The 14535-nt window shown below is 41.2% G+C and overlaps 1 protein-coding gene across 2 annotated transcripts; it reads left to right on the top strand.

The window, feature by feature from the left end:
• The first annotated feature begins 4370 nt into the window (after nucleotides 1-4370).
• Nucleotides 4371-8409, top strand: LOC125483577 (secreted phosphoprotein 24-like). Of its 2 annotated transcripts, XM_048599518.1 has the most exons (8): nucleotides 4371-4491; nucleotides 4639-4742; nucleotides 5177-5305; nucleotides 5467-5598; nucleotides 5702-5746; nucleotides 6330-6392; nucleotides 7811-7855; nucleotides 8282-8409. In XM_048599518.1, the coding sequence occupies exons 1-8, from the start codon at nucleotides 4440-4442 to the stop codon at nucleotides 8312-8314; spliced, it is 603 nt and encodes a 200-aa protein (XP_048455475.1). In that variant the 5' UTR covers nucleotides 4371-4439; the 3' UTR covers nucleotides 8315-8409. The 2 variants fall into 2 exon arrangements, with proteins under 2 accessions (XP_048455475.1, XP_048455476.1); XM_048599519.1 differs by lacking the exon at nucleotides 8282-8409 and having other exon boundaries at nucleotides 6330-6374; nucleotides 7811-7870.
• Nucleotides 8410-14535: the final 6126 nt, after the last annotated feature.

Genomic DNA, 14535 nt, shown 5'->3' with positions numbered 1-14535 from the left:
ATGTTTCCCACAAACCACAAAGACCTGAGGACTCAAATAGAGAGTCTCAGTGGAACAGATGGAGAGGGAATTTGGCCAAAAAACTGTCACAGGAGCAGGGACTGTTAACACACAGCCTCCAGAATACCAGAAGATGTTACATCCGCACACAGCAATGTGAGTCAACTCAATGACCTGTATCACCCAGATATACACAGCTGGGTAGGATCTTTAGAGTGAGTCTATAACAACTTATATTTACCAAATGCTGTCATTTTAACAACAGGCTTAAATAATTAAAAATGTAGGAATTAAAGATAATGGGAAGAACTTTTTTTTGTGTGGCAGAGTCAGTTGAGAAGTCCAGCAAAGCCGAATTCAACATTGGGAAACAGTTGCAGCAACTTTTATGTTTTTAATGAGTGGTGAGGCAAGTCTCTCACCAGGCAGTAGCAAGTTGCCAAATAAATGAGAGTTTAGCCTGATAAATACCTTATTAATGCCACAACTCACCTCATTAACAATCAGCTTCCTTATTTACCAAACTTGCTGAACTGGCATTGAAAGTTCTCGATAAAGAAGTCAGAGTGGGTACCTGACAAATTCAGCTTGCCACTTGCTCTGAGGGAAATCCATATTGGGCACTGGAAACCAGCATTTCAGGGCACAATATCTCCAAAAGTGGTACAATAAGGTACCACATACTGGGCTACTTAATAAAATAGCAGCCCATGTTGTTGGAGGTATGATATTAGCGTGGATAGAGGATTGGCTAACCAAATGAAGACAGAGTTGAGACAAAGGTCATTTTCTGTATGGCAAACTGCAACTCATGGAGTGCCACACAGTGTGACCAGTGCTGGGGTCATAATTGTTTGCAGTAGATATTAAGGCATAGGGCAACGCAAGTGCTTTTATTGTCATAAGTGAATGTGTTGTCACCAAGTCTGTGGATGACACAAAAATAGTTCAGCAGATGGGAATGCAAGTGGTAAGGATGACAGAAAGACTCTGCAAAGGGATATAGACAAGTTAAACAAGTGGGTAAAAACCTGGCAAATAGAATATAATGTGAGAAAATGTGTGGCTATACATTTTGGCAATATTGTGAACAGGTTTGGGCCCCATATCTAAGCAAAGGTATACTTGCATTGGAAGCAATCCAGAGAAAGTTCGCTAGGTTGATCCTGGGTACAGAGGGACTGTCTAATGAGGAGAGGTTGAGTTTTTTGGGCATGTATTCATTGGAATTTAGAAGAATGCGGGACAACTTTATTGAAACGTACATGATTCTTAGAAGTTTGACAGTGTAAATGCAAACAGATTATTTCCCCCTGTGGGAGAGTCTACAACCAGAGGGCAAAATCTCAGAGAAAGGAGTCACCCAGTTAGGACAGAATTGAGAGGAAATTTCTTCTTTCAGAGGGGAGTGAATCTGTAGAATTGTTTTAACACTGAACATTCCAGAGGTTGAGTTGTTTAGTGAATTCAAGGTTGAGACAGATTTTTAATCAGTAAGTGTATCAAGTGTTACAGAGAAAAAGCAGGAAAGTGGAGTTGAGGATTATCAGATCAGCTGCTTAAGTGGGTTGCACGGCAACTATTTCTCGTGCAGATGATGAGGTGTCCTGAGTGCGTGTGTAGGAATTCAGGGTTAGAGGTGTCAGTGATTGTGTTGAGTGAGAGTGAATGGGGAAGATGTCACAGGCAATAGTGAGATTGGCAGAGCATGTGTTTCTGTAGGAGGCGGGTTCAGTAGCAGAGATAGAGTGAGTGTGAGGTATCAGAGAGAAGAAGATGGCACTGTGCAAGCGGAGTGGAAAAGGTCATTGACCGTCTTCCTTCAGTGCTGGGCATTATTCTTGATGCTGAGACGGCACTGACGCGAGAGGCAACCTCGGAACAGATTGGCATGTTGCAAGGGAAGAGGACACTCTGTGTCTGCGCAATACTATTCAGCTGGAGTTCCAGGTCTCTGCCCCAAACATGCCTCGGTGTTTCAGAAACCATACAGGGCAGCTCTGGATTGACAGTCTGAGTGCACAACAGGATTTCAAAGGTGGTATGGGCACAAGGGATGCTGGCCTTTCAGTTCATCTTCTGCATGTTGAATTGTTCCGGGAATAGCGCCTGGTAAGATGAGCCTTGAATCAGACATGAAGGACACCTTGGGTGTTCGGTAGGCAGGTAATGATTTGTGTTTGATAGGATATGGCAAGAAATCCCACTGGGCTTTGCACGCCACTCCCTTCAAAACAATTTACACAACTTGCTCTTGTTCAAAAAAACTTAAGATTCAGCCCAAAATTAAAAGTTAACCACTAGGAACGTTTCGGCTGTTCTCTGTGGCGTGGAACTCAGGTGAGAAATAAGTTGTAATCAGAAGGAAAACAGAGATATGGAAAGGCAACAATGTAACCAGGTTAGTTCTGTTCTAGCAAAGAGCTTGCATTTGTTTGATGAGTACACTGGCCTACTTCAATGTTGCAACAGGCTTTTACTGTATTTTTTTTTCAGGTTATCATACGCTGAGGCAATCTCCCTGCACCCCAATGTCAATGTCAGAGGTAGGCTTACTTCTGCTTTGCTTTCTCCCTCTGTTCTAATTTTCCAGCTGATGGACCTTTCGTTATCAGGAGACACTATTCCCTTCCTCTCCTGGAGAATGTTCTACCTCATAGCCAGCTGGCCAGTTCAGAGAAGAAGAGTCCAGACCTGAAACATCAGCCTTCCTGCTCCTCTGATGCTGCTTGGCCTGCTGTGTTCATCCAGCTCTACATCTTGTTATCTCAGATTCTTCAGCATCGACAGTGCCTACTATCTCTGGCCAGTCAGTCTAACAACTCTGCAGTATCAATAGCACACCTGGGAGCAGTGGTCACTGCCGGTACTGCAGCTGGGCCAAGGAGGATCAAATCCGTATTTGACTCGGGCCTTCAGGGATCTGAGGCAGGACTCAGCAGGGTGGTGAGAGCATGTAGTGGGGGTGTGGATGGAACGGTGGTGGCATGGAGGAAAAACTGTTGGTATAAGGGCCTCCAACTGGCAGCAGACGCTGGAAAGCAGGCATCCAACACTTCACTTTCCAGCAGCACACAGCGACGAGCCTGTCAGGCTGAACATTGAACAATGTCCCCTGCTGGCACTCATTAAATCTGGCTGATGGTGGGATGTGAACATGAATGAGCATTATCTGCCCACTTAAAGTCCTGCACTGGGACAAAGGTGGGCATCCACCTGATGTCTCCACCATACCCTCACTGGGACAGAATGAGTGGGCAGTTGATGGGCACGCTGATAATGAGATGACACCCGATTTAATGGTTCAAACCATTTGATTTCCTGCTCCATACATGGTCCCTGAGATCCATGGTTTATCTCAGGTCCAGCCTGAACCCTGTGAGAAACTCTAATACCTAAAGATTCTTCCTCAGGGATATATTGCCTTGATATTAAACTCCAATCCCAGGATGTTCCAGTGCAATTCGTGGAGAGACAATGGACTGCAATGGAACAATTCAACATATTATAATTATACACTGCATTTAAGTTAATAAAATTGCCAAGGTGCTTCACAACAGACTTAAATTGATACTGAGTCACAAGAAGAAATATCAGGTCAGATAACCAAAAGCTTGTTCAAACAGTTAGATATTATAGAGAAGGAAAGAGATGTGGGGAGAGAATTCCAGTGCTTACCTGAGCAGCTCCATCCATAAGCACTTAAGTCCAAAGTTAGATATCTTGCAGCGTTATGGGGCTGGAGGAGATTATAGAGATAAGCATGGCGAGACCGTAGAAAACTTTGAAAACAAGGATCCAAATTTGAAAATCCAACCACTTTTGAAACTGATAGACAATGTAGGTTTGTGAGCAAAGGGGTGAATAGAATTTGGCGCACTTTAGGCAATCTGCAGCGGATATCTGGATAGTCTCAAATTTACTGAGATTAAAAAGCAGGTAATGCAGCCAGGTCTCTGCATTGGAAAAGTCAATTCTGGAGGAAACAAACGGATGAATTACGGTTTGAGCAGTAGGTGAGCAGAGGTGAGGCAAAGTTAGGGAATGTTACAAAATAATTTATATGACAATATCCCAAATATGTAGTTGGAAGCTTATCTCGGTGAATTATCTAGGGATCTGAATGTCAGTTTGTACAAGTTACAGGTGATCAATTCCTGTCCCCTGTCAGTTAAACACTTTACATTCTGAGGAGCAATCTCTGATCTCACCAATTCTAAACACGATGACGATACTGGGCGGACATTCTGACCATATTAGAGCCACTTGGCAGCAGCTTTCCCTGCCCAAGACTAAAACCGAGTAAATATGAGTCAATGTTTGAATGTGGTTGAGACACGGGATATAAAGACTGAACACAGCAAGGAAAGGGCAGAGCAAGAGAGAGAAGCAGCTCCTTTACTCTGAGAAAGCAGCCAGCTGATCACACAAGAGGCAGAATGAAAGCTTTCCTCCTCACCATTGCTGCAGTGCAGATTCTCCACTGCTCAGGTAGGTACCAGAGAGAGCGGCACCCCATTGAGCAACAAGTTATTGGCAATGAGGCTCACTCGCTGAGATATCACCAATGTGTAAAAATAACTCGCTGAAGAACTCCGGACAAGTCTGTTTTGTACAGTTTTCTTTTCCTTTTGGCAGGAATACCGAGCCCAAAGGATGCTCTGAGAGTGTCTGTTCTAAAACTGAACCAAATCACTGACACCAGCAATCTGTGTGGGATAACCAGGAGAAGAGTGAAGGATGTAAGTGTGTCAGTCTGTTTCACTCTCTAAACACTGCAAGAATATTACTGAGTGCAGAGCAATATGGATTATTACAAAGCAGCAGAATATCATATTGAAAGTACATGTAAGGTCGCCATATTTCCAGAGCACCATCGGGCTGCTCCATAGGGCACCACCACATCATGCTCTCTCTTTAGACAGAGGGGACTGGTTGTTGCTTAACCTGAAGGTCAACACGCCTCGGGGTGAAAGGCGATGTCAAAGAGGTGCTACATTCATGGTGACCTCAGCCAGGACAGTACTTGAACCCATCCCTTGCAAAGCAGCCATCCAGCCAACTGAATATCTACACCACAGAACGCTTTATTATACTCACACTGATGGGTGAATCCGCCCAGAGTAAGAACTCCAGCTGCAGTCAGACACTAATAAAACGTTTCTCTTCTCATTAGATTCACCGCACCGGGAAATTGTCGTACAATGTGGATTTAACATTTTCCGTGAAAGAAACCATCTGCTCCAAGAATTCTGGCCTGGAATTCGATGACCCCAGCTGTCACTTCTGTCCCAAAAAGACTGCAGTAAGTCCTGAATTGTGCTGTCACACTCAAATACTCATAGGTACAGAGGTATATCCCCGAATGGGCCATTTATTCTGCGTTATATTGTAGAAAGCAATGTGTATATTGAGTTATATCATAAAGTGCACTGACTGTAATTTTAATCAATTCTGTTCTGACAGGAGAAAGGTTTGTGCAAAAGCCATGTTGCATATTTTGCTGATGAGGTTGTTGACATTGATGTACAGTGTCGAGGATTGAAGACAGTTGACAGCAACAGTGACTCATCAGAGTTGAACGAAAACAGTCTTGAGGTAACCTCCCAATTATACACATCAGGACAATGAGGGTTCTATCGTTTTGGAAGTTCACATGTCTCATTGAGCTAATTATTTCAATATTAATATTTCAATACAGGTCAAAACCGAAGCAAAACCCATGTCAGTTGAGGAATCACCAAACGTGAGTAGAAACTTGAAACTTTGTCACATTATTTTCTTGTTGTGCAGAATTATCAAAAAAGTGTATAAAAACTGGAATGAAACTAGGCCGGAATGGAGTTTGAAATGTTAATTTGTTTCCATCTGAGATATTGGGGGAGAGGGTGTGTTGGGGAGGGTGAGGGGGAAGTCAAATGCAGAGGGAGCGTTTGTTCTTCTCTGAGGTTAATATCAGCTGAACATCCACATGACTGGGCAGATACAAACGTTGGCACTAGGACGACACTACCTCTCACCAATAAAAGACATTATTTACTGGTCTGATTTAGAGGGGACCTGCAGGTTCATCACAATAAATCCCAATGGTCTGCATTAGTATACCCATCAGCATTGTAGCTCCATTGTCCCAGAACTGGATTGATTATTACTGCAACGATTTTCTCCACTGCAACACTTGAGTCAAAGAATCGTGACTCTGAAATTCAAAATATTGTCACCTCCTTACCTATAATCTGATGTCATTTAAAGCTTTTGTTTGGAAATGATTCCATTAGTCAAAACTATTTGCAAAATGCTAATTATATAAATTAAATATTTTATTCCAGGTGAAAAGCATGTCAACAGAAACATCTCTTGAGGACTCACCGGATGTAAATATTTTGCACGAGGTGCTTATCTCACTTTCGCTTCATAGAGCATCCTCATTCACTGAGGGTAGGCAATTATGGGTAATATCATGGGGCAAGTTGAGCAGGGTGGTCACAAGAACTGCCTCAGCTGGTGCAGGAATTGATTCCATTCTGTTGGGATTATTCTGAATCAAACTCTAAACACTGAGCTACCTGATATGCCATCAGATCAATATTGACGCCAATAGCCCATTGAGACCTGGGTTTATCACAATAGAGTCTAAAGAATTTAATTAAATGAATGCCCGCACAGAGGCTGTGGCTGAGGAGATTCTGATGCTTAGTTCCTTTTGGGTTCTTTATGGATTTGTTGGATTGATGCCCAGTAGCTGTTAGTTATTTCATACATTTTAGAATTTTCTCGATTCACGGAAAATACTTGCCGCTGCCAAGAACTATAATAACACGACGAGCAGATCTGACGGTTTCATGAGGGCATCATCAATTACAATTTCCTCAGCATTTCTTTACATGGAAGGGTCAATGTGGCTTCCAGTAGTTTATCCATCAACAATACAGCCCCACTTCCCAAGAGCTGGATTAATTATTGCTGTTTTGAGATTGGGAGAATAGGAGTGAATATTTCTCCATTCCAACCCTGCAAGAATGTGGTGGTTGGAGAAAATCATTGAGCGAATCATTATGGAGACATGCTTGCCCCCATCTCACTGCCACAGTAATTAAGTGCTGGATGTGTAGTTCCTTCCCAATTTGCCAGCAAATATGGCCCTGAAGTGGTCAATTAATAGTCATAAGGGCCTCAACATGTGACCGTCCCAATCAGCTGCTTTCCTGGCGGGTGAGAAAAGTTGTCACTGGGAAGCCAGAGCGACCTGCTGCCTATTTGGGGAGGCATCCGTTTGTTACAATCTGAGGACAATTAACAAGAGCGATGGAGGATGGGGATGGTGGCAAGGGGTGGTGACCACTGAAACACCCCTGCCCCTTACCTCCAATTCCCCCTGACACTCCTCTCCTTACAAATCCCACCCCATGAGAACTGAAGCAAAAGGTTTTACCATCTCGCCTGTGTGGACCCCTAAAGGACTAGGCTCCCACCGATAACCTGTCAGACCCGAAAACTGATGGTCTCCGACTGGCAGCAGCTTCTGGAGAGGCAATGGTTCACTGTTGAGCCTTGCAAACCACCAAGAAGCTAACCAGTCAACTCCTGACACTTGATTTAGCAAGCTTTCTCATCACTACGGAATTTATCTGGTCCAATATCTTGGCTGTGAAATGGAAAATTTCCGCGTGAGCCGCTGAACCCCAATCCAGAAATCTAAAGTTTCATCAGTTCTTTGTTTATAATCTGATTGTATTTAAAGATTTTGCTTTGAGGTGATCAAATTGTCTACAAACTTTTAAATTATAAATTATAAATCTTGCTTTTCCAGATGAAAAGCGAATCAACAGAAACATCAGTTGAGGAGTCTCCCAATGTGAGTATAATTTGAAAGTTTATGTCAGATAATTATTAACTTGAATAAATCAATGAAGACTGCGCTCAGCCGCATGGCAATAGAGTCTGAGGCAGTTCTGTATTTTTATTTATTTACTTTTATGCGGAGAGCCATAAATATCAAGAGTTAACATTTCCCCATTTATGATTTAATATACTCAGTATTAGTTACAAAATGTCTCACTGATTCCCGATGATAAACTGATTAATCTGAACATTTTAATGCATGTGAAAAGCAAATCAACAGAAACATCACTTGCTATGTCTTCAAATGTAAGTATAAACTGGGGAAATTGTGCCAGAGAACTGTCTCTCAATTATGATCAACATTAACAATAAAACACCAAATTCAGACTGAACCCAGTCCATTCAAAAATAACTTTTGTATTCATGCTGTTCATTCCAGGAATACCATGACGATTCAAGATCCCGTCACTAACCAGGAATGAAAGTTCTGGAAGCCGAGCTTGACGTGAACACAAGGCCTTATTCTGATTAAAGAAGACAAATCAATTGTACTTTATTTCTTTCATACATAAGGATGATGGGGCCTGGGGTTCCTGATTGTACATTTTACTGTAACTGGAAGATTCTATAGTTTGTAAATGTTGTATCGATTGGTGTATGTTGTTATCTTGTATTCTGTGGATCACAATAAAAATGTAAAGAGAATATTTTCTGATGTTGCTCCAAATATTGTTTCTCATTTTGCTGACTGGATGGGAGTTTAGAAATGCAGTACTGAAACTAGCCAATCACATACCATGACCAGTTTCCTCAGCTGACTCATAGCTGCTGGTGGACTGGGGCTTCACACTTAAAACTGAATGACTGAAGGTGGTCGGGTGGGATTGTATGAAGACTGTTTCTCTCACTGTGTGGACTTTTCAATCATGGGGTTTGCTGTTTCATAAATCTGTGAGTGCAGAGTCTTGGCCTTGGGGAGATGCAAACAGCGAATATCACTGGATCTTGCCTTTTGGAATCTCTTAAAACCTTTGCACTCGATAATTGACCCCTATTACTTGATTAACTGGAGTGATGTTGGGGAATAAACCATTGAACAACATATTAAACAAATCTGGAACTGATCCTCTCTGATGCTTACTCTGTAGTCAAACCAAAAAAACTTAAAGTGCAGCAGTGGCTGTAAAATTACCACATTCCCCACACCTTATTCCATTAGATGTAGGTGTCAGCAGCACCACTGACATAATATCCATTTTAGAGACATGATTACATGGTGAAAGATTCTGGGAACTAAATACTCCAGGGCAAATGACATTTCAAACAGATAAACAAATTTGGAAAGGAACATTAGCCTTGATATGAAAATTGACATATTGATAGGAGAGAGGAACGATTTCTTGGCTCAGAGGATCAGGGGATAGAATCAGTATGGATGAAAGTTAGGAATAACAAGCAGCAGAAAACACTAGTAGGAATAATAGGCTCCCTTATAGCAGCTACACTGTTGAATAATACTTGCAAAAATCAGAGGAAAATGTAACAAAGGCAATGAAAATGTTGTGCAGGTCTTTAATCTTCATGTGGTTAGCTCAGTTGGCTCGATGCCTGGTTTGAGATGTAGAGAAATGTTAACAGCATGGGTTAAATTCCTATAAAAGCTGAGGTTACCATGAAGGACTCTTCTTCTCAATCTCTCCCCTAGCCTGAGGCCTGGTGATCTTCAGGTTAAACCACCACCTGATGACAGACAAGTCCTATGGTTCGTAGGACTATCATGACTTTAACTTAATCTTCATATAGACTGGACATATCAAATGGTCACAAATAATTTGCAGATGTTTTTACATAATACATTTGAAATGGTTTCCAAAAATAATAGATTGTTAGACAAATCAGGGAAGAAGTGATTTTTGATCTGGAATGGATGAATTACTAATCTCGGAGTAAAGGATTCTTTGGGAAGTTTGATCAAGATAGCTTTTCTTGTGTAGTTTGAGAGTAAAGTACATAAATTCATCAGAGAATTAAACTTAAATAGAGCCAATTTCATGCGTATGAGGGGCATGTTGGTTAAGATAGCTGAGAATATTAGAGTAATTCTATGAAGATAGATAATCAGTAGCAGACAGTTAATGAAATAGTTAACAATTCTAAGGGAACATTCATTCCTTTTTTTTTCCTTTATTCATTCACAGGATGAGGGCATCGCTGACCAGGCAGCATTTATTGCCCATCCCTAATTGCCCAGAGGGCAGTTAAGAGACAACCACATTGCTGTGGATCTGGAATCACATGTAGGCCAGACCAGGTAAGGATGGCAGTTTCCTTCTCTAAAGGACATTAGTAAACCAGATGGGTTTTTCCACAATCCATTCACGGTCATCATTGGATTCTTAATTCCAGATATTTATTGAATTCAAATTCCACCATCTGCTGTGGCGGGATTCAAACCCAGGTCCCCAGAACGTTATCTGGGTTTCTGGATTAATATTCCAGTGATAATACCACTCGGCCATTCTATTGGTTATAAAACCTGGGAAAAGAGATTGATCAGAGTCTACGTTAGTATTAGATTAAAATAAGTTTTTTTTTAATATTCAATAAATCTGAAAATTTGGAGTTTTTAGGAATTAGGAGTCGGGGGTAGAATCAATCAACAGATTCAAGAAAGAAATAGATAAGTTTCTGATGAAACACGGGATAAAGGGCGTTGGGGACCTGGTAAGAAAGTAGAGTTGAGACCAGGGTATGATCAGCATGATCATGTTAAATGGCAAGATGGGCTTGAACAGTTGAATTGCCCACTGTTGCTCCTAATTCCTATGTTCCTATGTTTCTTTCCTATGTTACTCAACTGGGGTCATTGAGTCCACAATATTTTCATTGAAAGGTCACATGACTCAGTTTTTGAAAGAAAAAAACATTAGATGTGAGCACACGCAGCCAAAAAGTCATTTTTTTTTTCCTGAAGCAACAGCCTTTTCCCTCTCTGTCTTTTTTTTCTTAGTAATTCCAGTTACTAAATTTAGTGAGTTGTAAACTCACTGAAACCCTCATCACCACTAGTGGAGGATTCCTACAAAAGCAACCCAAGAATTTCTAAAGGAAAATCCAGAATCTACCACCCCTATCCAGGATGGAATCCCAAGTGCCAGCAGTTGGTGAACAAGTTGAATTTAGCCACAGAATAACATTAGGACAATGTGAATAATTATCTATTTCTGAGTTAGCCGGTACTTGGTCAAAGTACATTTAAAATAATGCTCTGCAGAGTTTCTAGTTTTCTTTTTCTCCAAATTTGTTGGTTTCATATGTGTGAGTATTTTATTTTACAAGCAGCGTAGTTGCATATATTTGCATTGTTTAAACCTTTTGACATTAATCTCTACATTGTTGCGAGAGTAAATTTTGCTTGTAAAACATTAGCTCTGTATTTATTATTTAAGGAATCTGGATAAATTTTGATCTGATGTAGAGCTGTATACAGTCCAATATATACATGCATAATGTACCTTATAATTGGCAATATCCCCTCCCTTTTTAAATTCAAACTTTATTTTCTCCAAGAGAAGAGTGAGACAAGGAAAGCAACCAGTTCACTCTTCTAACTCAATTGTAACAAATTGATAAAAACGTAAGAAGTATAATATAGGAGTAAAGTAGACAAGATGATAAAACAGATTCTGAGAGCTGAATCTTACATTCCTTAGGTTAACTGTCAATTCAGGTCAGTGAGCAAAGATTTCTTGCTACAGCTTCACAAACTTGCTTCATTAACTATCTACCGCACTCCTCTGGTGTCCTTCTTGTCTGATTCCACCTCCATTCTTTCACTTGCCATACCAGAACAATTTGCCATTGCTTAGATATTCAGAAATCTGGCAATGGTGCCATCTTTAAAAGGATATTGTATACCTGGACAGTTAATCCAGAGCTGCCCTGCATAGTTCCTGACATTGGTCCTGGACATAGCAGAGAACACAATATTGGTGACTTGCTTTGTGGGCAGGGAGCTAGCACTGGAGCTGCTGGGTGAGTTGTGCAGAGGCAGGATATCCTGCACCCCCAGGACCAACAGGGGAAGCCACAACACCAGACCATACCAGACAACAAGGTGCAGTGCTGGATGAACACAGCAGGCCAAGCAACATCATAGGAGCAGAAAGGCTATGATGCTGCTTGGCCTGCTGTGTTCATCCAGCCCTGCACCTTGTTGTCTCGGATTCTCCAGCATCTGCAGTTCCTACTACCTCCGATTCAACCAGACCATACCAGCCTGGTCCGGGATTCCCTCCCGGATTAGTTCAGTCTCAGCCATCTGGAGATATGCACAGCAAATTAGGAAGAAGGTCAATGACATTTTTCACTTTTTTCTGATACCGCACACTCACTTTATCCCTGCCCTTGCACCCGTTTTCCATGAAGGAAATCCCCTACCACTTTCACCATTCCCAGCAACATCTTTCCTCAATTTCTGTCACTCATCTCAACCCGGATAGTACAAACCCTGCATGCCCTTGCACTGTCGACTCACTCAGGACAGATAAAATAAAACCTAAAAGTAACAATTTCTGGTTTACTTCCAATGTCAAATGCAAACAAGGGAAGAAACAACAGGTTAGAGGAAATAAATCAATGGCTGAAGAGCTGGTGTATTGTTCAGAGATTCAGGTTTTTGGACAATTGGAATGTCTTTTGGGATAGACAAGACCTGTTCAAAAGGTATGGATCTAACCTAAACTGGAAAGGGACTAATATCTTAGCAGGGAGATTTGCTTATTCCATTAAGGGAGACTTTATTCTGATAGAGAAGGTGAGTGGAGGAATTATAAGCAGCAGTGTAAACAGAAGGATTGATGGGGAAGGTTCTGAATGTGAGGAGAGTATGTCAATTAGAAAAGAAAGACAAGAGAGTCAAAGTCTGTAGTAACTCTGAAGAACTGAATTGAATTTATTTCATTGCAAGAGATCTCACAAGTAAGTCCGATGAACTCGGCATATTTAAGAACATGGGATTGGGACATCGTATCTTTACAAAAATGTGGCTGAGAGATGGACAAGACTGACAGCTCAATGTTCCTGGTTTTAGATGTTATAGGAAGAATAGAAAAGGAGGCAAGAAAGGCTGATGTTGGGGATGGTGAGTGGTGGTGTTTTTGATTAAGGAATACATTACAATTGTAACTAGGGAAGATATTTCTGAAAAAACGTCCAGCGAAAATATCTGGATAGAAATTACAAATAAGGAAGGAAAGATCACTTTGATGGGATTGTACTATAGCCACCCAATAGTAACAGAAATTGAGAAACAAATATGTAGGGAGATCTCAGATATATGTAAGCATAATAAGGTTGTAACAATGGGGGAATTTAATTTTCCAAACATTGACTGTGACTACCACAGTGTTAAAGGTTTGGATGGTGAAGTGCTTGTCAAATGTGCTCAACAAAATTTCTTTTATCAATATATGGATGCTCATACTAGGGAAGGAGCAAAACTAGACCTTCTTTTGGGCAATAAGGCAGGGCAGGTGACTGAAGTAAAAGTAGGGGAACACTTTGGGTCTAGCGATCATAATTCTATTAGTTCCATAAAAGTTAAAGCTTTAATTGGAACATGGCAAATTTTAATGGTATGAGACAAGAACTTTCAAAAGTTGATTGGAGTAGACTGTTCACAGGTAAAATGACGACTGACGATTGGGAAGCCTTCAAGAGTGTAATGATGAAAGTTCAGAGGCATTTTGTTCCTGTTAGGGTGAACGGTAAGGCTGGTAAGATTAAGGAACAATGGATAAGTAAAGATATTGAGGTTCTAGTCAAGAATAAAAGAGAATCTTATTTTAGATATAGACAACTTGGCTCAATTGAACCTCTTAATAAAGATGAAAGGGTGACATGGTGGCTCAGTGGTTAGCACTGCTGCCTCAAACACCAGAAACCCGGGTTCGATCCCACCCACAAGCGACTGTCTGTGTGGAGTTTGCAAATTTTCCCCGTGTCTGCATGTGTTTCCTCCAGGTGCTCCGATTTCCTCCCACAGTCCAAAGATGTGCAGGCTCGGTGGATTGGCCATGCTAAATTGCCTATAGCATTCAGGGATGAGTAGATTAGGTTGGTTATAGGGGGATGGGTCTGGGTGGGATGCTCTGAGGGTAGGTGTGGACTTGTTGGGCCGAATGGCCGGTTTCCACACAGTAGAGATCTATGAAATAAAGAGTGTAGGGGCATTCTTTAGAGAGAAATCAGGAATGCAAAGAGGGGATATAAGATAGCACTGGCAGATAAGTTTAAGGATAATTCAAAGAGATTCTACAAATACATTAACAGCAAGAAGGTAACTAGAGAGAGGACAGGGCCTATTAAAGATCAAGGAAGTCATCTTTGTTTAGCACCCCAGGACTTGGGAGAGATACTAAATGAATATTTCCCATCAACTTTTACTTTGGAGAAAGATTTGGAGTTTAGAGAATGCAGAGAAATAAACTTTGATGTTTTAAAAATGGTTCACATTACAGAAGAGGATGTTGGGAGGTCTTAGAGAATATAAACGTGGATAAATCTCCAGGACCTGATCTAATTGATCCCAGAATGTTGCAGGAAGTAAGGGAGGAAATTACAAGATCCATCACAGAAATGCTTGCATCATCCATAACTACAGGTGAGATGCCTAATGACTGGAGGATGGCT

The sequence above is a fragment of the Rhincodon typus genome, chromosome 7, assembly GCF_021869965.1.
Source record: "Rhincodon typus isolate 14 chromosome 7, sRhiTyp1.1, whole genome shotgun sequence".
Taxonomy (NCBI): domain Eukaryota; kingdom Metazoa; phylum Chordata; class Chondrichthyes; order Orectolobiformes; family Rhincodontidae; genus Rhincodon; species Rhincodon typus.
This window is presented reverse-complemented; position numbering and strand designations above follow the sequence as displayed.